This window comes from Delphinapterus leucas, chromosome 15 (genome assembly GCF_059928025.1).
Source record: "Delphinapterus leucas isolate spDelLeu-1000000601 "Yukka" chromosome 15, BTC_Dleu_Yukka2, whole genome shotgun sequence".
Classification (NCBI taxonomy): domain Eukaryota; kingdom Metazoa; phylum Chordata; class Mammalia; order Artiodactyla; family Monodontidae; genus Delphinapterus; species Delphinapterus leucas.
Window position 1 is genome coordinate 7,398,836 of NC_143143.1, and position 20,787 is coordinate 7,419,622.

General features: G+C 57.7%; 3 protein-coding genes and 1 pseudogene across 3 annotated transcripts; 1 reads left to right on the forward strand and 3 right to left on the reverse strand.

Annotated features, from left to right (window-relative positions):
* Window positions 1–1,927: 1,927 nt before the first annotated feature.
* AP1S1 (adaptor related protein complex 1 subunit sigma 1) lies at window positions 1,928–8,088 on the forward strand. Its single transcript, XM_022587978.3, has 5 exons — window positions 1,928–2,031; window positions 3,867–4,045; window positions 4,688–4,796; window positions 5,783–5,920; window positions 7,179–8,088. The coding sequence occupies exons 1-5, from the start codon at window positions 2,029–2,031 to the stop codon at window positions 7,224–7,226; spliced, it is 477 nt and encodes a 158-aa protein (XP_022443686.1). The 5' UTR covers window positions 1,928–2,028; the 3' UTR covers window positions 7,227–8,088.
* Window positions 8,089–8,918: 830 nt separating this feature from the next.
* VGF (VGF nerve growth factor inducible) lies at window positions 8,919–12,044 on the reverse strand. Its single transcript, XM_022587973.3, has 2 exons — window positions 11,808–12,044; window positions 8,919–11,301 (listed from the first exon to the last, which is right to left on the reverse strand). Exon 2 carries the CDS (start codon window positions 11,279–11,281, stop codon window positions 9,431–9,433), a length of 1,851 nt encoding a protein of 616 aa, XP_022443681.2. The 5' UTR covers window positions 11,282–11,301; window positions 11,808–12,044; the 3' UTR covers window positions 8,919–9,430.
* A 3,233-nt stretch (window positions 12,045–15,277) lies between these two features.
* On the reverse strand, window positions 15,278–17,099 carry LOC149747380 (uncharacterized; annotated as a pseudogene).
* A 1,255-nt stretch (window positions 17,100–18,354) lies between these two features.
* On the reverse strand, window positions 18,355–20,101 carry NAT16 (N-acetyltransferase 16 (putative); the record flags this gene model as incomplete). Its single annotated transcript, XM_089895819.1, is given in 3 exon segments — window positions 18,355–19,006; window positions 19,009–19,149; window positions 19,775–20,101. Coding segments are annotated over 3 exon segments (900 nt in total), but the record flags the coding sequence as incomplete, so codon positions are not given.
* Window positions 20,102–20,787: the final 686 nt, after the last annotated feature.

Below are 20,787 nucleotides of genomic sequence, written 5' to 3' on the forward strand. Positions count from 1 at the left end.
AGATCTTCTACACTTCCTCAGGCTGTTGCCCAGATCTCTGCTTTACATCTTTTTTTTTTTTTTTTTGCGGTACGCAGGCCTCTCACTGCTGTGGCCTCTCCTGTTGCGGAGCACAGGCTCCGGGCGTGCAGGCTCAGCGGCTATGGCTCACGGGTCCAGCCGCTCCGCGGCATGTGGGATCTTCCTGGACCGGGGCATGAACCCGTGTCCCCTGCATCGGCAGGCGAACTCTCAACCACTGCACCACCAGGGAAGCCCTCTGCTTTACATCTTTACCTCACTGCTCATCACTTCTTTATATACAACCTTCTCCTCTCCCCTATGAGCACATTTTATTATTTTGCCTTCTGCCCTTCTCACACACTCCCACTCCTTTTCACTCCATGATGACAACTTGCTTTATTGATATGATTCTTGACCTAAAAAATAACACCAAGATAGTTCAGCCAATGTCTATGCCATTGGCAAGCCTATGATATAGGCAGAGGAAAAAGGGAGATGAAAAAGAAAGGAGGAAGGGCTTCCCTGGTGGCGCAGTGGTCGAGAGTCCGCCTGCCGATGCAGGGGACACGGGTTCGTGCCCCGGTCCGGGAGGATCCCACATGCCGCGGAGTGGCTAGGCCCATGAGCCATGGCCGCTGAGCCTGCGCGTCCAGAGCCTGTGCTCTGCAACAGGAGAGGCCACATGAGTGAGAGGTCCGCGTACCGCCAAAAAAAAAAAAAAGGAAGAAGAAAAAGTAGTAGACCAAAGAAGTTGGGAAAGGCAAATAGTAGTAATCGCTACCAATATCAAGTGTTTACAGTGTGTCAGATACTTTCTATACAGCCTCAAATCGGACTTGCAAGGTAGGTATCTTCATTTTTTAAATGAGTAAACGGAGGGTTAAAGGACCCACCTGAGACTATACATCAAGTAGAGAGCAGAGACCAGATTGCATCCCAGGTGATTAGGCCCACCCCCTTGCAACTAAAGCATATGACCTCCATAACAAAGAGTAAGAAGAAAAGAATGCAAAGTGGAGACAGGTAGAGCCTTACCAACTTTTGCTTCAAGTGCTACTCAAAAACAATAGCATCATTAGTTACCAACAATTATCTAGAAATGTGCCATTAAGTTTTCGGCATGACAAAATTTAAGATTTTCCTCTTATCCATTTATATGCAAACTCCTTTACTACGTGGACACACACACACAAATATACACACTCACACATGCACATCCTCAGTCAAAAAGCTTGTATTACAATTTACATCCTTCTCATCTTTACACTTGTGTCTGGGTTACGACTGTCCCTTTTTAGCTTTAACCCATGCCAACTTTTTAAGATTCTCTTTACTTCTTTCTCTTTCGCCTTAATCATGCTTCTCCCCCTCTTCCTAACATCACTTTTCTATCAGCCCCTCCTTTTCTCTTTTTATTTCTCGTCTGCCTCATTACCTACACCTTTCTCTTACTTTGACTGTTGCTGCATCTAGCAGGTTCCCAGTAGATGTCTATTCTGAGCTCCATACTTCTCTCATGCCTGCCCCACCACCACCCTTTGTCTTTGCCTTCCTCGTCATTCCTCCTTCCCTACAGACAATTCCCACCCTGCTCCCTCTCAATCGCCCACGCCCCTTCCATTAAACCACCCTACTTCCTCACAAACTCCAGCGGTCACCTTATCCACCTCTCACCCCTTTACCCGCCTTTCTCCCCCAAGGTTCCAAAGCGCGAGGACCTCATTGTCCTCCTCCCCCATCCTCCAACCAGCCCACAAGACAGCCTTGTTACCATGACGACAGGGCTACTCAAAGCTGAAGTCAAGGACCTGGTTGCCATGGCTTCCGCTTCTCCACCTCCAGCCCCGCCCGCGCGCTCCGCAGCGTTGGCGCCTGCGCAGTACGCAAAGCCTTGGTTCTCTGAACCTCGGCGGACGGGGCGGGGCTTCAAGAGAGAGGGAGGGAAGGAGGCAAAAGGATAAGAACGGGAGTGGAGCTGGCGCCTACGGTGGCCGAAGAGGCACGCGCAGGGCCAGAGGCTGCAGGATGGTAGGCTGTGCAAAGAGGGAGGGGAGGGGGAACCGAGGGGCGTGGGCTGCACCTGCAGGGGTCCTTGGGGCCGACCTCGGTGTGAGCCGCTCTTTCTCCCTCCGGTCCTCAGAGGCCCTCACTTACCTGGGCGGGTGGGCTAGCCGGCCTCGGAAGGAAGACCAGCTGGAAATGGCTTTAGGGAGAAGGCGCGGAGAGGGGGCGCATTTGTGGGGAGAGAGGGAGGTGACTAGGGGGCGGTGGGACCGTCCGGAGCCACGGGGAGCGCGCGGGTCGCGATCCAAGGAGTCCCAACCACTGCCGCAGGGAAGTCGCCCGAGGAATGGGGGCTCCGGGGCCTGTTGGCGGAGGGAGGCAGCGGGGGTCGCAAGTCACCAAGACCCTCTGTCCACGTGCAGCCCAGAGCAGCGGCGGCCGGCGGGAAGGGCGGTGTGTGCGAGGGGATAGTTTCCGGGTCCGAGGAGTGGACGTCCTGCCTCACCTAGGGGGTGAGGTGGGGAAGCCAAGTGGGCTCGAGGTTTTGCTCTCGGGGACCCAGGCTTTGGCTTCCCGGTTCCGGTGCTCTTGGCTCTCCGGCCCCCACCCCATCCTCTTTCCGGAACTCGGGCCTTCCGTCTTCCTGCTCCCGGCCCACCCCCCATCGTAGCCGCACACGGCTCTCTTGTGTCCCTCTGTTGACCACCCACCACGCTAGAAGCGCTTCCCCTTCCCCGCCACCAAAAAAACCCCAGTTCTCTCGAATTCTGATCCTTAGCCGTCTAAACTAGTGCTGTTCCGCACACCCAGGACTCCGGCCCTCGTAATGTACACGGAGAGAAGAGCTCCAGGGAGAGGGATATGACTTCAGGATGTGGCCCGGACCCGCCCACCCCCCCGAACTGGGAAGCTGTGGTTGCACGGGGTAGTGAGGGCTCTGCACTCCCCAGTCCACCCCCCTGGGCTTGTTCCACAAACATTCCCTAGGCGAGCCACCCTGAATGGCTGTGTCCAAACTGAGGGACCGAAAGGGAAATTGGTCACCTGGTATCTGGGGAGGTGTGGGCATTCAGCAGGAGGCACCCTAAAAGGAGTAAAAGAGGAATATGTCTGGCCAAATGCCTGGAGGGCCGAGGAGAGCAGAGGGTGGAATCCGGGGCTCCCAATACCATGTGCTAACGTGAAGAATACCCCTGAGCACAGGACTGGCACTGGAGGGCAGTGTGCTGGGGACATCAGCAAGGGTGTATGGCTAGGATGGGGTGGAGGATTGAGGTAGCTTCTTGAGAACAAAATACCTGATTTCAGCGTGGTGGTGGATAGAAAGAGCAGGAAAGAAAGCAGATGTCTCTGACATCAGCTATGGGCTTCTTGTCACCGTGATAGCATTTTACCCACCTTTGGAAAACAGGATTAGGAAACAGGAGGTCAGGAAATAATAATAATGATACCTAATGTGTTATAGTGCTTCCTACGTGTCAGGCACTGTTTCACGTATCAACTCCTTCAATCCCACCTAACAACTTGGGAAAGTAGGTACTTTTATTATTTCCATCTTACACACCAAGAAACTGAAGCCCAGAGACATAAAGTAATTGCCCAAGGCAAATTACTCAACTACTAGAGCCAGGATTTGAACCCAAATGACAGACTCAGAAGCTCTGACACCCCCTACAAGGAAAGGCACCTGCTGGTGGGAGTAGCCAGTGTTGACAGCAAGGGCTGATGTTTTGAAGAAAGTAGGAGCCGTGAGTAGAGAAGAGGTAGATGGGATGGGTTTGGGGCTGTGTATTTCTGGAGGAAACCAGCTCGGAGAACCACATCTCTGACCCTTGGCTCTGACTCCCCCCCACCCCCAGATGCGATTTATGCTGCTGTTCAGCCGGCAGGGGAAGCTGCGGCTACAAAAATGGTACCTGGCCACCTCAGACAAGGAGCGAAAGAAGATGGTTCGGGAGCTTATGCAGGTCGTTCTGGCTCGCAAGCCCAAGATGTGCAGCTTCCTGGAGTGGAGGGACCTCAAAGTTGTCTATAAGAGGTGACTCCCCACCTACTTTCAGACCTGCCTGGATCCTGCTTGATTGGGGTCTGGGATGGGTTCACCTGGCCAAGAAATAGGCAGTCCCTTAGGTCAGGAAGAGCTAAGGACATCCGGAGGGCAGCGATGAACTCCAGCCGCCTTTACTTTCCAAATTCACCTTGAAGAAATTCTTGTTCCCTTTTGGCTTTGCTCAAGCCTGACACCTACTTCATGCACCTACCTCTGTCCCAAAGGCCCCATCTTGTCTATTGCACATGTCCCTGGCAGCCTCATTCAACAATCATAGATCCTGCACCACGTTCCTAACGCGTGCGCACACACACACATACACACACACACACACACACACACGTGCACCAACCCTTTCCAGTTCCTCCTCTGAGCAGGTGAATTCGTGGCTCAGGTTTTTGCTGAGTCAAACTGAACAGGTCAGAGGTCGAGAGGGAAAGAGCTTGCGTCTGTGAGAGGCACTAAGGCAGAGTGAGTTACTGTTTGCATACCCTGGGGCCACCCCGCCTGTGTCCAGTAGGGGCACAGACTGGGAATGGGGGAAAATGAGAGGTTTGGGCACAAAATGCTTGGGTCCCAAAGCAGCCCCAGGAGCCATCCCAGCCATCCCTCCCGTGCCCCTGTCCTCAGATATGCCAGCCTCTACTTCTGCTGTGCCATCGAGGGCCAAGACAATGAGCTTATCACGCTGGAGCTGATCCACCGGTACGTGGAGCTCCTGGACAAATACTTCGGCAGCGTAAGTCTCCCCATCCACCATTTCTATACGCAGCAATCCCCTCTTTTTACCAAACTCTGGGGTCCTTCCGGTCTCTGCCCTGGAAGACTCAGGAGAGGGGAAGCTGGAACGGTGAGAACAGTAGTTAATCTCCCTCTTTAAGCCTTAAGCCTATTAGCCATGCCCCTTAATCAGCCCCGGGGGTGGGGAGCGGAGGAGGGGGGGGACCAGAATCTGCCACTTAGTCAATCCATCTAGAGCTCAGCTCAAACTGCTCACACAAGGACAGAGGCCATGTTCAGATTTTTATCAGTGGTTCCTGACCTTGACTTTGCTTTGGAATCTTCTGGAGAGGTTTTTTTTTAAAAAAATAGCGATGCCTATGTCTCACCCCTGGAGATTCTGAATTAACTGATCTGGGCTATAGTCTGGGCACTGGCAGTGAGCTCAGATCTTAGGTGGGGAATAGTAATAACTCCATAATTTGTATTCCACTTAATAATTCACACAGTGCTTTCAGGTTCTCCTGATTGCTCCTCATTCCGTCCTATGAGTAGGTGTTGGTGTCTCCATTTTCAGATGAGAAAACTGAGACTCAGAGAAATTAAATGACATGTAGAGTTAGCTGGTTAGTGTCACAGTGCTGCTTGGAACCGAAGTCATTTACCCCATGATCCAGAATCTCCTTCCCTGCCCTGTCACTGTGCCTAGGGAGGGAAGCTAGCCCAGCCTCTGGTAGGAACTGTGTCACAGATCTGGGGGGAAGGCAACAGGAGTCAAGGGTAGACTAGAGCAACTAATGTCTCATGATCACAGAGAAAGAGGCAAGAGAAGGAGAAGGAAAAGCCGAACCAAGGACTAAGGCCTAGGGGTTGGGAGGACATAGACCTGGGGCAAGAACCCAAGGTGGGCAGGAGTGGTCACGAAGGCCATGGAACCGTGATGAGAAAAAAGTGGGGTGGAGATGCACCTTGACACTCAGCTCTGCCTCCCCCCCCTCCTCCCAGGTTTGCGAGCTGGACATCATCTTCAACTTTGAGAAGGCCTACTTCATCTTGGATGAGTTTCTGATGGGGGGTGACGTCCAGGACACCTCCAAGAAGAGTGTGCTGAAGGCTATCGAGCAGGCGGACCTGCTGCAGGAGGTACGGGCCGGGACGGTGAGGGGTAGGAGGAAGAGGACCAAGGCCAAGGGCACCCTCCCTGCTCTGGACACCTTGCCTGCGGGCCCCAGCTGCCCCTTCCCACCCTCCCTGTGACGTCTGGCCCCCAAGGCGCCTGGTTGGCCGGCCAGCTGGCCCTCAAGCCCTAACTGCTCGGGGTGGGAGGTAGTGGGGGTGGCGGACGGCCGCCTGTGCCAGTTCCCCCCTCCTTCTCCCAAGACCCAGGGTATCTCATCCCAGCCAAATCGCCTTTGTCCCACGCTACTCTTGGCATTTAGGGTTGCTTAGAGAATTGGAGAAGGGGCACATGATAGGTCATTCTTTCTTTCTTTTTTTTAAACACACACATACTCAAAGCCTCTGCTTCTCAGAAGCAAAATTTTGCCATGGGGATTTGGGGGTTGGGGTTGAGGGCGCCTGGTTGTTGATTCTCCCTTCTATCCGGCACCCCCGCCCTCACGCCATTACTGCCTGCCCCCTCTCTGCTGTGCCACTGCTGAGCCTTGGTGCAGGGAGATGAGTCACCGGAACCTGCAATGATGAGCAAGCCGGCCTGAGCTGGCTCTGAGGAGGGGGAGAGATGGGGGGCGGGGAGGGGGGGGCTCATCCCTGCAGAAGGAGAAAGGGCAGAATCCAACTTGCCATCTCACTGGTTCAGCTCCCCCATCACACACACACATGCACACACACATGCACACTCATGCACACGTGCCCTGGCACTCGCACACCCACCCTGTTGCTACTGCTCTGCTCAGACCCTGATGGCTCATCTCTCTGCAGTCTGGTCCACCTTTCCTCGGGGACCTGATGCCAGCTTCTTACTCCCTCCCCGCACCCAACCATCTGCCGCCCCCAGCCCTGGGAAAGCCAGTTTCCCAGCCCCCAGTCCCAGCTTTACGCCCTCCCCTTCGGATACTAAGGCCGAGGCCCTTGCTTGCCAGGCTCCTGGCTTTGGGTTCTCTGGGTGGCGGTGGACTCAACCTGGATCCACTCCTTGCCATGGTTGGCTCTGGGGGGTGCACCTGGGAGGTGCTCCTGGAGGCTGGAGAGCTCCCCTGAAGGGTCCCCAGCTGTTCCAGCCTTGGGCTCACGTTGGCTTCTCTCTTCCCTCGCCGTGTCTGTCTGTGCTTCCCCCTCCTCTGTCTGTCCTTACGATTGCTGTCTTGCCCACCCTCCACTCCCTCACCCTGTCTGCCTCTCCTGGCGTCTCCACATCACCCTCTGTCTGTCTCTGCCTTAGGAGGATGAGTCGCCACGCAGTGTGCTGGAGGAGATGGGTCTGGCCTAGCCTCCGCCCGGGGCCACGTGGAGATGTGGGGAGCTGGTGGAGAGGCAGGGCATCGGTGGCCCTTTTCTTGGTGGGACCCAGCTGCCCCTCCTCTGCTGCCTCACCTTCTTTTGCCGTGAGCTGCGGGCTCAGGACCCTCAAACATTCCCTCCCTCCACCCCCTACCTCCTGTTTCCCCTTTTCCCACTGGAGGTTTTAGGAGCTAGGAGGCAGGAAAATGTGACCAAGTTGGGGGTGCTATTTGGCTTTCATCCCCTGCCTTTGAAGAACTAATGTCACCCCAAACTCCCCCCCCACCCTTATAACTGTAAATATATAAATATGTCAGGTTAAAGGGAAAAGGTTTTCAGGGCTCTTCTCTTCTCCCTGCCCCATAACCTACCTCCAGCCCTCCCCGCAGCCAGCCAGGGCAGCTTCTCTGCCTGGGAGGGGGACCTCCGTGTCTCCAGAGGGAAGTCCTTTTCCCTCATCTGTCTCCTCCCCTTCCTTCTTGGCTGCAGTGGGGCCTCCGTTCAGTTCCAGGGGAGGAGCAACATAGTTAATTTTTTTCTAACCTTGCTACTTTGAGGAAAGGGAGGGCTGGGGGAAGGGTAGGCTTTACAGAAGACTGGGCCCTGTCCCTCCTTCACTCCGAGTTCCCAGTGAGGCAGGAGCTAAGTGGGTGGGGTGGGGAAAGTGTCTGATTTTTTTTTCTTTTCCTCTAAAATAAAAGGAAAAGCATTTCTGGACTTTGCCTGGCTTAGGCTCTGTGAAGGAGGGCTGCTGCGATCAGTCAGGACGGGAAAGCAACACTGCCCGTTCCACTCATCCCTGGAACTAGGGTTGCCAGATTTAAGGCCAAAAAAAAAAAAAAAAATGAAGATACCCAGTTCAATTTGTTATGATAATGAATAATGTTTTTAGGATAAGTGTGTCCTGTGCAAATGTATTCATTGTTTATCTGAAATGCAAATTTGACTGAGTGTCCTGTATTTTACCTGGCACCACCCTCCCTCCAAACAGATTTGTGAGCTCAGTGTCTCTCTGACCTCAGTGACTGCTGACCAAGGTGCCTCCAGCTCCCTGAGCTGCCTTCAGACAGGGAGGAGCAACTCCTGGGGACATGGTTTCACTCCTCTGAAGTTTCTTTGTGGTCATTCACCTGGTTTAGTTTCATTTGGGGAGGAGACTCAAGAGTTCAAGGATGTATCCCAGCCTCTATGCTTAGAAAAGGCTTGAGAAGAAGTTAAAAGCAGGATGTTTCCGTGGCCGCCAACCCCTCCTCCCCATATGTCTTGTGAGGTACATAGGACCAGGGAATTTAGGGAGCAGTTAAGGGAGGTGGGTGGGTAAGGTAGAGCAGGGGTGGTGGGAGCCACCAGCACTGCCTAGGTGGCCCTGAGATCGTGCAAAGAAGGATTTACTAGGTGGCTCAGAGCTGTGGCACCGTATTCGCTCTGCATCTCTCTGCCACGGCCTGGGGACCTGTGACTTTAACCCCCAAGCTGGAAGTGGAATTTAGGGTTTCCTAAAGGATGTGAGCCTATTCTACGCCCCCTCCCCCACGCCGAATACGGTTGAAAGAGGTTCTGTCACTCAGCCTTCGCTGTTGAGCAGGAGATGGGTGTTGTGGATGGCGCTTCCCTCACCGCCCCTTGGGAAGGACCACGCAGGCCCAAGGGGACGGGTGAATAACCGAGAACAAAGTCCTAATAAAATAGTCACTTTTATTTCTTAGCAAAACTATTTCCTCCGTGAGGGGTATTTACAACAGAGTAGGGAAAGAAGGGGTAAATTCACAGCGATCCGGAGAGGGTGGAGAGGCTCTTGGGAGGCCCAAAGGACGGGAGACAGACACTTCTTCACACAGTTAACTGGAAATCCTTTTTCCGGTTTCAGACCGGGACATCCCGAGAGGGACTAGGTGGGGACGGGGCCCCGCGGGGGCAGGGAACTCGCACAAACTACCCGCCCCCCGTGCTGGCCCCGAGACACCCGTGAGTGAGTTTGGGATTTCGGGCTTCCGACCGACGCACGAAGAGGTCTGACAGGTCCCGGCGTAGCCCGGGGGCGGGGCGGCCCGCGGGCGGAGGGGTGGACGGGGGCGGGGCTGGGCGGCGGCCGAGGGCGGGGCCGGGCGCATGCAAACACTGAGAGGGGAAAGGAGCGACACGGAGGGGGGTGGCGGCGCGCGCGGCGGCGCGCGGGGGCGGGGCCGGGGCCGGTCACGGGCGCCTGAGCAGCACGTGCTCGATGTAATTCTCCAGCTCCTCCTGCTCCTGCAGCCGGCGCTCCTCTGCCTCTGCCTGCTCCTGAGCGCGCCGCGCCTGGGCCTCCCTGTCGGGATAGTGGCTCGAAGGCGGCAGGGCGTGGTGGTAGTGGCGGCGGCGCGAGGCAGCGGGTGGCTGCAGTGTTCGCGGCCGGATGTAGTTGGGAAAAGGGTGGTAGGGCCCCGGGGGAAACACCTCGTCCTCCTCCCGATCCCAGGGCGGGAGCACCTCGTTCCAGTCGGGCAGCTCGTCCCGAGCCGGGGCGGGGGAGAGGGGCTGGGGCTGCGGGGAGCGGGCGTGAGTGGGGACGGGGGCGGCCCGGGGGGGCGGCACAGGCTCGGGAGGGGCGTTCTTCTTCCGCTTCCGCTTCTCTTCCACCTCCTCGATGATGCTGACCACGTCGTCCGCTGGCAGGTGGAGTTTGGTGGACAGCTCAATGAGGCTATCGATTGTCTGCGGGTCCATCTCTTCGTCGTCGTCGTCCTCCTCCCCGCCCTCCTCTGCCCCTTCGGCCTCCTTTCGTCGGTGGCCGGGCGTCTCCTCCTGGGAGCGCTTGTCTTCGGCTCCGGCTTCCCCGTCCTCCTCCTCGGCGAACAGTAGCGCGTTCTGTCGCGCCCTCTCCGCCTCCTCCGCCTCCGCCTCCGCCTCCGCCGCCTCCTCATCCTCTTCCCCCGCCCTCTCCTCCCCGCCGCGTCTCTCCTGCTCCGCCGCCTCCTGCCCCCTCTCGGTCTCTCGCTCCTCCTCCTGCTGCAGCCCCCGACCCCCCAGGCCGCGCTGCCGAGCCCCGCCCTGCAGCAAATACTGGAGCAGCAGGTCGGAGGCGAGGTCGGCCAGCCGCTCTTCCTGGGCCGCGGCCTGCCGTGTGGCCTCCGCCTGCCGCCGCCCGGCTTCCACCTGCGCCAGCCCTTGCTGTAGAAGGCGCTCTCCCGCCTCAGAGCCGCCCAGGAGTGAGGTCTCCGGCCGGCGCGCCTTGGTAAAGGGAGCGCCCAGGCCTTGGTACGCCTTGGACAAGGGTGCCAGTGCCTCACCTAGGTGTGTTTTGGGGGAGGACACTCCTTCCCCGAACTGGTGGGCTTCGGGAAGGGGCCCGCTCTCGGGCATACGCGCCTGGAATTGCGGGGGAGCAGGCGGCGGCAGGGCCGCGCGCTCCGGGACGCGCGCCTGGAACTCTCCCCAGGAAGCCCGCCACACGCGCTCCGGCCCGGGGCTCTCCAGGTTGACTCGGGTCAGCGTGTGCGTGCGGGTTTCCGTCTCTGCTGCCGCCGTCTCTTGCTGGCGCTTGGCACTGCTCGGACTGAAATCTCGCAGTTCCTGAAGCAGGGAAGCTAGCGCCTCGAGCTCCTCGGAGGGGTCGGCCGCCTCGGGACCATTCTCCTGAGTCTGAGGGCGAGGCGGGGCCGCGGGCGCCTGGGTCTCTGGCGCTGGGAGACTGTGGGTCTGGCTGCGCACGGTCTCGGTCAGCAGAGCTTCTGCTGCTTCTTCCTCTGGCCGCTGCTGGGAACCGCCAGGCGCTGGGGGCGAGGCCGGGCGGTCGAGTGTCTGCAGCAGCACCGCGGCCAGCGCCCGGGGATCCACGCCCTGGAAAAGCTCTCCCTTGTCCTGCGGCTCTGAATTCCTAGCGGCTCGGACCTCTGGGGCGCTAACATCCTTCGGCCCGAGCACTGCGTCCCCGGCTACCGGCTCTTTATGCTCAGAGCTGGGGGGAGGTGGCTGAGCCTCAGGGTGCCCCGGGGGCGCTGCTCCCAACCCCTTGGTCAGTAGAAGGAAGCAGAGGAGGACAGGAGCCGGCAACCTGAGCGATTTCATGACCGAAGGGCTGCCGGAGACTGTGAAAAAATAGAAGTGACCAAAGAAAGAGAGGGTTTCTGTAAGAATTTTCCGCTCTCTGATTTTATATTCCCTTCCCCCACCTTTAATCAGGAAAGCCGGGGCTTCCCTTATCCCCCTAACCTTACCCTGAAAAGGGACGTTTAGGAGCAAAGGAGGAAGATGTGCCGATCTCTGGAGTCGTGTAAATGGGAAAACGCCTGCAACCCTTGCTCCCCCGGTGCCTCCTCGCCCCCCTTCCCTGAGCCAGCTCACTGGCAGCGCCCACGTACTAAGCAGCAAGGATACGGGGGAAAAAAAAATCTCTGCTCCCTCCCCACAGGACTCCCCGGATGGTGCGTGGGCGACTTCAGCAGCAAGAGAAGAGCGGCGACTCCCCCATTTACCAGGGACCCTTCCCGGGGGCTCCCCGCTGTGTTTTCAACACTCCCAACTGGGGGAGAGAGAACCCTCCCTCACGCCCACGGCTGCTGAGGGTTTGAGGGACGGACAGCAGAGTATTTACCAGCTGGTGCCACGACGCGGGAGGTGGAGAGGAGGGTCGGGGCGGGGTGGGGACAGGGGAAGATCGGGACTCGTCCGCCTCGGCTCCGAGCGGTGGCTAGGATACGAGCGATGGTCGAGGTCTGGCGTCCAGTGGGCTGGGCTCAGCTGGGTCCGCGCGGCTCCGGGAGACTCGCTCGCTCAGGCTTCAGCACGCTGGACAGCGCCCGCGCCGCTACCGCCTTATAAAGAGGAGCGCGCGGGGTCACGTGGGAATCGCCCCGCCCCATTGACGTCAATGTTCATTCATGGGGAAGCGGGCGGGCGCCTAGAGGCGGGAGGCCGCCCAGCGATTGGAGGATGCGTGCCTCTCCCGGCCCGCGCCTGCGCGCTGCAGGCCTCTTTGGAGGGGTGTGCGCTATCCTGACACCGGGGAAATGAATGAATGAAGGAATGAATGAATGAAATGCTGAGGCGGGCGGGGCAGGGGGGCTATGAATGAATGAAGGAGGGACGAGGAGAAAAGGATGAATGAATGAATGGCAGAATGAATGGAAGGGTGGATTCAGAGACGCTGCAAGGCGGGAGGGTGGGTTACAGAGCAACTTGCAGCGGCGGGAGCCCGACGAGCGGAATAGGGTGGGGGCTCTCCCAGCGTCTGACTGGGCCCCATAGGAGATCCACACTGGGAAGGGGGAAGAGAAGGATTCCAAAACTGAGGAGGGGGCCAGACTCCCCATTCCCCGACTGCACGGTGCGTGGGGAACACGCCCAAGGACGGCGTGAACCTGAGAGAGGAGGGATGGTTCTGCGCGCCTGCGGGCGCTGTCCGCGGATCTGCGGTGCGGGATGCGGGCCCTGGGCCGGGGCACATGGGTGGATCTTGAGGCTTGGGTATGCTGTCGGAAAGGATCCGAGTTGGAAGAGATAGGGAAAAGATTGAGGATGTGTGTGCCTCTGTGTCGTGTCTGTTCATGGTCTGTGCGTGTCTCGAGAAAAAAATGTGTGTCTGTCCTGTCCAGCTGACTCTGTTGGCCCCTTTTCAGACCACCTCTCCCCACCACCCTCCTGCTTCTTCCCCTCTCGCTGCTACCCCCCAAAGGACGTTTGGAGGACGAGAGCAGACCAGGTGGGGAGGGGGGTGCGCAGGTGGGGGGTGACTCAACTCCATCTCTCTCCATTGCTTAAAGGGAAGATTTAAACGCGATGGAGGGGGGCGTGGAGGGTGGGAGTGCAACGTCAGAGATCGCCGCTCTCTGCCACCAGACCCCTCGTCCGCATCTCCTGTCAGAGGGGTTGGGATTGGGGGCTTGGACAGTTAGAGGTTCCGGGGGGATGGGGGGCGATGACGCACAGATTGCGCAAAGAGAATCCATCAGCGAGCCGGGTCCAGTGAAGGGAGACCAGCCGTGGGCGGGGGTGGGGGAGGACGGAAATGAGGAGGGGGGCAGGGGAGAGGGGAGGGAGGCAAGGGGAGCAGCCACTGCAGAAATGAACGGGAGGGAGGGAGGCTGGAGGGGGGCTGCGGTGCAGGGAGAGAGCTGTGCGGGGGCGTGGGCAGGGAAAGGGGGGGGAGTGGAATGACACATGCCAGACACACAAGGACTGCGGACACGGGTGCCTGTGGGCACACACAGGGCACCCGCGCCCTAAGACTCTGGAAACCGGGATCAGAGCTGTATGTTAGGAGCTCAGAGACTCTTTCAGAGCCAGTCCTCAACCCCTTCCTCATCTCTTCCTAGCACTGACCCTCATCCTCTCCTCTCTCTCTCTCTCTCAAACTCTCTCTCTCTCTCACACACACACACACACGCTCACACACACACACACACACACACGCTCACGTGCTTTCCCTCTATAGCCAGCAGTGGCTTCTCGGTTCCATCAGTGACTCCACTTTCCCAGAAGAAAACCCATCAGCTCTGTGGGGAAAGAGGTGGGGAGAAGTAGAGAGAGAGGAAAGAGAGAAGAGATGGGGGCAGGAGAGGGAGGCAGGCAGGCAGGCATCTGGAACAGGTAAAGCATCAGACTACAGAGAAAAAAAATAGGAGAACCAAGGTGACTGTGAAGATGCCAAAGAAGGAGAGGAGGGGGCAACAGACCTGAGACTGTGCCTCATCCCCTCCCCAGACTATCTAGGACATCCCTCTGCCCCTATGGGTTCCCCTCATTCGTCTTCCTCCTCAACCCACTCCCCTTTATCCTCCCTGCCTGGTTACCGAGAGCAGTGGAATGGGGGGGGTCACGTTACCTTCCTGAGGAGGATGAATCAGAGAGAGATGGCTCAGACATCTGTTGGGGGGAGGGGAAGCCATCCAAGAGAGAAGGAAAGAGGGAGGGAGGGAGGCGAGGTGGGGGGGGGGTAGCCTGAGAGGCTGTTGGGGCTAAGAGACCAAGTATGAGATGACAGAGATGGGCATCTAAAGAAATTGTTTGTGTTCCTGTGGGCTTGTATATGTGCACATGCATGTACATACGTGTGCATTGCGTTTGTGTGTGTCCCGAGATTAGTGAAACATAGGGGGAAAGAAAAAGAAATGGAAAATGGGGGGACCAATTGTGTATTTAATCAGCTAGAGAGTGGATGGGCATGGTAGTGTTCCAATTTAAATATGTAATTTTCTCTTCCAATCTGCGGAGCTGTGTTTTTGCCTGTTTCCAGGTGTCTCTGTAAGTGTGGGTGTGTGTAGGTCCTGATCCCTCTGAGTGCCTGTATGCCTGTGCGGTTGGGAGTTTGAGTGCATCCAGTCTGGGTATCTGCTGGTGTCTGAAAATTGTGCCTGGCTTGGTGTGTCAATAATACGTGTGTCTTTGTGCACTTATCTGGGTCCTTCCATGTCAGTTGATATATGTTACAGGTTATGTGGACTGCTATGTGCTTTTGATCTTTCCTGCCCCTCCCCCACTTACCTTCACCTCTAGATTTCTGTGCAGAAAAGCCTCAGTATCCTAGCCACTCATCTGCAGCCCCCAAGTTCAAGTCTTGCCCCGCGTTTTTTAGAGTGTTCCCTCATTCCTGCATTCTTCCCCAATGCTTTCCTCCTCCACTCCTCCCAGAAGTCCAGGGGAGCTTCTCAGAAATCGACATCCCAAGAGCCTCAGTCATTATGACACGGGGGAGGGGGCAGTGAGATGGAAGCCAGGGCAACAGATTTGGTGATTCCACAATCTGGATTGTGTCTGCATGGACTCTGAATCTCTGGGTCTGTTTCTGCCTCTCTCTATCCCAGTTCCCTGCCTGGGTCAGCTCGTTCACACGCACCCCACCTCTCAAAAATGTGCTATGCCCTTCACACCTGGCTGCCTCTAGGGGCTTCTGGAAAAGAGCTGGACTGGGGACAGGTTCCTGAAGTTTGGGAGAGGAGGGAGATGGCAGGAAAGAAAGAGGGATGAGAGACAGAGCTGGGAAAGGCAAAGCTGAGAAGGGGACCAGGAGGGGATGCCTGGTGTTTGCTCTGAGATGTTTGTGTAAATCCGTCTCTTTATCTTTGTTTCTGAATCTCTCATACTCTCCAGGAGGGTAGTAAGAGAAGATGGGCTCCAACCAAGTAATGATCCAAGCTGAAGATTTGGAAAACCCAGGGAGGGGGTAGAGCACTGGGTCTTTTCCCTGAGAAGGTTTGGGAAAGAAAAAGAGGGCAGGGGCTTGGGGGTCCCCGCAGCTCACCTCCCCTCTCTTCCTCCCTTCCCCGCAACTGGTGACTCACCTCTGCAGCCTTTCAATGCGTCAGCTATGGGGGGGGACAGGCAGGGAGGGGCACTTTATGAGAAAGGCAGGGGTCTCCACCTTGAATTGAAAGAAAGTGCTGAAGAACCCCGTGGAAATGACCCCATTAGAACACATCATTGCCTATCCCCTGCCCACCCCAGTTCAGGAGGGTGGGGAGTCCTGGGAAGGGGACTGGGAGAGGGCTACGGGCCACTGGTGGGTCTGGGAATGATGAGTAATAAAGGGGTGCTCACCCTGATTTTTACTCCCAGGGTCCCATTCCTTCATACCCCCACCCACTCCTGGGTGGGGGAGGGGAGACCCAGCAAGCTGGGGGAGGGCAAAGCCGCAGAGATGAGTCACCAAGAAAGGAAAAGAGAAAGAGGGAAAGAGACAGAGATGAGGAGAGACACAGAGACAGCCACTGGAAAGACTGAGAAAGGAACACACACACACACACACACACACACACACACACACACACACACACACCTGAAGGTGGTATCCACAAGCTAACAGGAGAAAGGAAATTTTGTACTTCCATAATCCTGAACCAGCCTCCTCCAGCATCCACCTGTCACACAAACACACACACAACAGTATCATTCAGAGTTACACTGATATCCTGAGACACACCCACTTACACAAACACAATGTCACACCTAGTCCAGCAGAGTCACCTGTCCAGGCACATGCTGAAGATGTGGCCAGTGCAATGGAGGCTCAGGTTGAGAGCCCTCGATTCCTTTTACACAGGATGGTGGGAGGGCATAAAAGCCCTAAAGGAATATAACTTCAAAAATCCAAGACTCACAGGCTATGCCTTGCATACGCGACGATACACACAGTCCCCTGCTTCCCCATCCACACGTACATAGTAACCTATCAAGAGCCTCCTCGTCAAGAAGCCACTTGAAGTACCTGATTTTGGGGTACGCCAGGCCCGTAGCCCCGAATATATCCCACCCAGACACCCCCTGATTCGTACACACATGTACAGAAACACAGACACACAAAGACGCCCATGGACACACTCACACGGATGGAAACCACCTTGCGCTGCCTTGCCCGCGTCCGCACACGTCCTGGCGCCCCCGCGTGGTACTTTTCGGGATCGCAGTCTCCGCCGCTTCGGAGCTCTGCTCCCGCGGGGCGGCGCCCAGGCTCCCTCCACCTCTTCCCACTCCGTGCGGTGCCCACCCAGGAATGGGGAGAAAGCAAGGGCGCTGGCCGCGAGAGAGCCGAGAGCTGGGAGTTAGATGCCTGGATCGTGGGAATGAGGCAGGCTGGTTCTGGATGCCAAGGGGAACTTGCGAGAGAGCAAGAATTTGGAGCAGCAGCAGACTCCCAGGTCCAGGGGAAAGCGAGGCCGGGGGCTAGTCCAAGCGCCGTGCCGCTGCCCGCCTCGGCTCTGAGCAATCAATTCTTTCTGCCGCTTGGCTGGTGTGGGGGGTAGGGGCGCGCAACGGCCAGCAGCCCTCCCCAGCTCCCCTCCAGGAAGTCATTAGCCCCAGTGCCACAGGGCTTAGAGATCCTCTCTGATACAGGCTGCTGGGGAAGGGGGAGAGGACAATGCAGCTCATCCCTCCCCACCGAGAAGAAGTGAAACAGACACAGAAGGTGGGCCAAGGGCCCGTTTTATTGCAATACAGCCATGGTTGAAGTGACAGGGAGGCGGGCAGCTTGGTCAGGTGCAGGAGGCAGCCAAGCAAGGCACAGCAGCACAGCCGGAACGGGGGGAAAGAGGGGAGCAGCGGCTGTCTGCTTTGTCCACCTTCTTCCACCTCCTGGCGCCCTCCTCTGTCCATGTCTTTGATTCCATCCCCAGCGAACCCAGTGCTCACTGTCCATTGTCCAACAAGAAGTTCCAGCTACAGTGAGGTTCTGAGGTATACTCTGGGCTGGGGACACCTGGTTTCTAGTCTCTGCCAGGCTACCAGCTATTGTGAGCCACTTGGAAGGCACTTGAGTCTGAGCCTCTCTCTCCTCCCTCTGCGGGAGATGTGAGGATCCCGTGTAGGAGACATCGCTGTGCAAATGCAGCTGTTACTACTTGCATTTAAATAGAAGACTGTCAAAGTCCACAAAAAGCATAAAGGAACAAGAGGATGGGAGGGGTGTCCAGAAATATCTGGAGGAGGGGGTTCCAGTCACGCTAGGAGGCAGCCCGGGTAGAAGCAGGAGACAGACTCGCACCAGGCTGAGCGACCTGCCCTCCACTACACCAGGCTCTCCACCCAGAACCCTCTGGTTCACGGGCCTGCTTCGGGCCCCTGGTTGGGGGCATAGGGAAGGGAGTCTGCAAAATAGCACCATTGTGCAAAGTTGGAGGAAACCCCAGTCAGAGGAGGCAGCCTCAGAAAAGTGCATCACCAGAGCGTAAGCAGGGGCCAAATGGGGGTGGGGCATTATAAATCTATTTCCTTTACAGGTCCTTCTCCATATTACACACAGGGCGGGCGATGAAGAGACCATGGAGAAGGGGAATGGAGGGGCAGACAAATGGACAGCGGAGAACTAAGAGAGGTCCAGGCACGGGAGACTGAGAGGACGGTGAAGAGAGGAGCAGAGGGCAAGCTCTGGGGGCCTGAGAAAGATCGGGAGCAAGAAAAGTAATACGTATTGGGCAACTGTGCTCCTGGCCGGGTACTGGGCATTGCACACACTCTGCCAGCTTCCATCCACGACGGGGCAGGAGGGAGAAGCCACAAAGGGCAGAGTACTCTCCCAGGCTGGGGCACGGACAGGGAAAGGCTCTGAAGCTGTGAAGGAACCCATTCTTTGGCAGGGAAAGGGAATGGGTGGACAACAGAAGCGCGAGTGGCTTCCCCAAACCCGGCGGTTCAGATCAGGGTGTGGGCAACTGCGTTTGGGGGCGCTAGAGTCAAGATGGCAGACAGAGATGTAAGGGGAAAAGGGAAGGGAAGGATGGACTGCGGGTAAGTGTAGGCGGCAGAGCCGATGACAGAGGGCAGGGGGAGGGGGCGGAGCTTGAAAAGAGCAGGGGCGGGGCTTTCGGGGGATACGAGGAAGGAGGTGGGTCTAAAGTGCATCTTCTCTCCCCTCCGACTGGAGAGGCCTTAGATGTCGGCCTCCAGCAGGTATTGTTCGGTATAACCCTTGACCAGCTCGAGCCCCAAGCCAGCCTGGCAGAAATCAGCCAGCTGTAACCACAGCTGGGGCGCCAGGAAGAGCTGGCACATGACGTTGAGGTGGACGAGACGCGGGGCCTGGCGCTGCAGATGCCACAGAAGCTGGCTCTGAACCTGCGCGCCTTCGCTGACGAAGGTGTAGATGTTGACGTAGCGGCACGTGCCGTTGCCGCCAGGTGGGATGGGGAAGGGGCGCGTGCACAGCGTGAGCACGCGCGGGCGCGCGCGGTTGTTCACGCGCCACTCCAGGCCCTTGGCCGCCAGCAGGCTCAAGTTACTCTCGCTCGGCCGGTAGGGCTGCCAGTCCTGGATGATGGTCCCGCCCGGAAGCACGTCGCGCTGCACAGAGGGCGACAGCAGGGGAGGCGTGCCACGACGCCGCCAGCCTCCGACACGGCCTCCGTGGGCAGCGGCGAGAAGGTGCCGGAGGCCCGCAGAGCCGCCAGCCGCGCGCCCAGCCCCTCCAGCAGGGCCGACACGTTGAACTGGACCAAAAGGATGTACTGGCGGGGGGGGGGGGTGGCACGAGTGATCGCGGGGCGGGCGGCGGGAGGGCTGCGAGCCCGGCTCCTCTTGGCACCGTCACTCCCACATTCACACCCACGGGCTCCCACCTGGGCCCCTCGAGGGCCGACCGTGCGGGGCCGGGTGGAGTGGGGTATGCGAGAGCATGCAGGAACCAGGGGCAAGGCCTCCGAAAACCTGGATCCCCAATGAGAGTGGAGATCAATGTGGAGTAGTCAGGGTCGTGGGGATGTGGACCCCAAGAGTGGAAGTGAGGGAAGCTGATCAGTCAGTAGGATGCGGGAGACGGAGGGGAAGGACAAAGGCTCAGATTAGGATGTTTGGGTCCCTGAAGAGAGGCGGGGACACCAAGTCGGGACGCCTGGGCTCCAGCCTCCTGGAGTAAGGATGGAGGATTTAAAGACGGGAAGTCGGGAGCTGTTTGACTTTCCCTGGGCAAAAGGGCCTGGGTAAGGACTGGGAGTCCCAGGGCAGGGCTCATGGGCGCCCCCACTCGGCAGAGCCGGGAGCGAAGGAAAGCCGGCAACTGGCTGCATATAGGGTGATAAAGCCCGGAGGCTTCGGGGACAGGCCCGCCCATCCGAGCTCCTTTGTCCTTCTCACCTGCTTGGCGATTAGGTGGTATTGCTTCAGCTCCTGGGACCCCATCTGGTCGTCCCGGGTGAGTCGTGCCACTTTGATCCCCGGGTGCCTTCGCTTGACCAGTTGCGAGCAGAAGCGCTGCAGCATCCCAGCCACACCCTTGCCGCACTCCCAGGGCGCCGCGCGCAGCCACTCCACCAGAGCCGTCTCCCCAGCGTCGATCACGTGCACCGACCCCAGGGCGATCTGCGGGCCAAGGCCGTTAGGGGGCCCCCACCCCGCCTTCTCCCCTGCCAGGGCTCTCCGTTCAAAGGGCTCGCCTCTTCCCACACGCTGAGCACTCCGTCGTCACCACCCCGAGCGCTGGGCCAGACCCGGGGCCTGCCCAGGGAGCTCTCCTCAGCACTTGGGTCTTGGATTCAAGAGCCCGCGGAAAGATCATTCGCGGGCGTCTCTTCCACCTCTTGAGATGCTCCATACCCCTGAGCATCAGGTCCTTGCCCACTCGCCACGCCCCCTTTCTTTGGCTCCACTCCCAGGAGCCTGCTACTCCCAGCTTCCTGTTAGCTCCGCCCCGGAGCCCATCTCTTAGCTACTCCTGCATTCAGGCCATCTTGTGCGAGAGTTCAGTCTACTCAGGGGTCCAGACCCCATTCTAGCTGCTCCCAACCCCAGACTACCCCCTCTTCTCTGCTCCCCTCTTTCTGTGCTCGGAATTCTAAATTACAGAGGCTGTCAGGTTCCTCCGCTATTCCGAGTTCTACACATCTGCCACGCACCCTCACTGGCTGGGCCCCTGGATCCACACGCCCTTCTCTCTCTCTTCTTTTCTTCTTTTTGGGAAATTTCTTCCTGTAATCCTTGCTTCATCTCCCACTCAGGCTACCCCTGCTCTTCCCATTCCTCAGAGTTTCCTTTTTGGGTCAATGGCCTGTGGATCTGGTACCCCCTTGGCATCCAGCTCTTCTTTTTCCCCTGCCCAGAGACAGGACGAAAGAGAAAGGCCCATCCCCAAGTCCGGATGACTCCTCATT

Coding starts and splice junctions, on each gene's coding strand:
- AP1S1 (XM_022587978.3), top strand. Junction 4,046..4,687: donor CTCAAAGTTGTCTATAAGAG/GTGACTCCCCAC, acceptor CCCTGTCCTCAG/ATATGCCAGCCTCTACTTCT. Junction 5,921..7,178: donor AGGCGGACCTGCTGCAGGAG/GTACGGGCCGGG, acceptor TCTCTGCCTTAG/GAGGATGAGTCGCCACGCAG.
- VGF (XM_022587973.3), bottom strand. CDS start 11,281: ATGAAATCGCTCAGGTTGCCGGCTCCTGTCCTCCTCTGCTTCCTTCTA.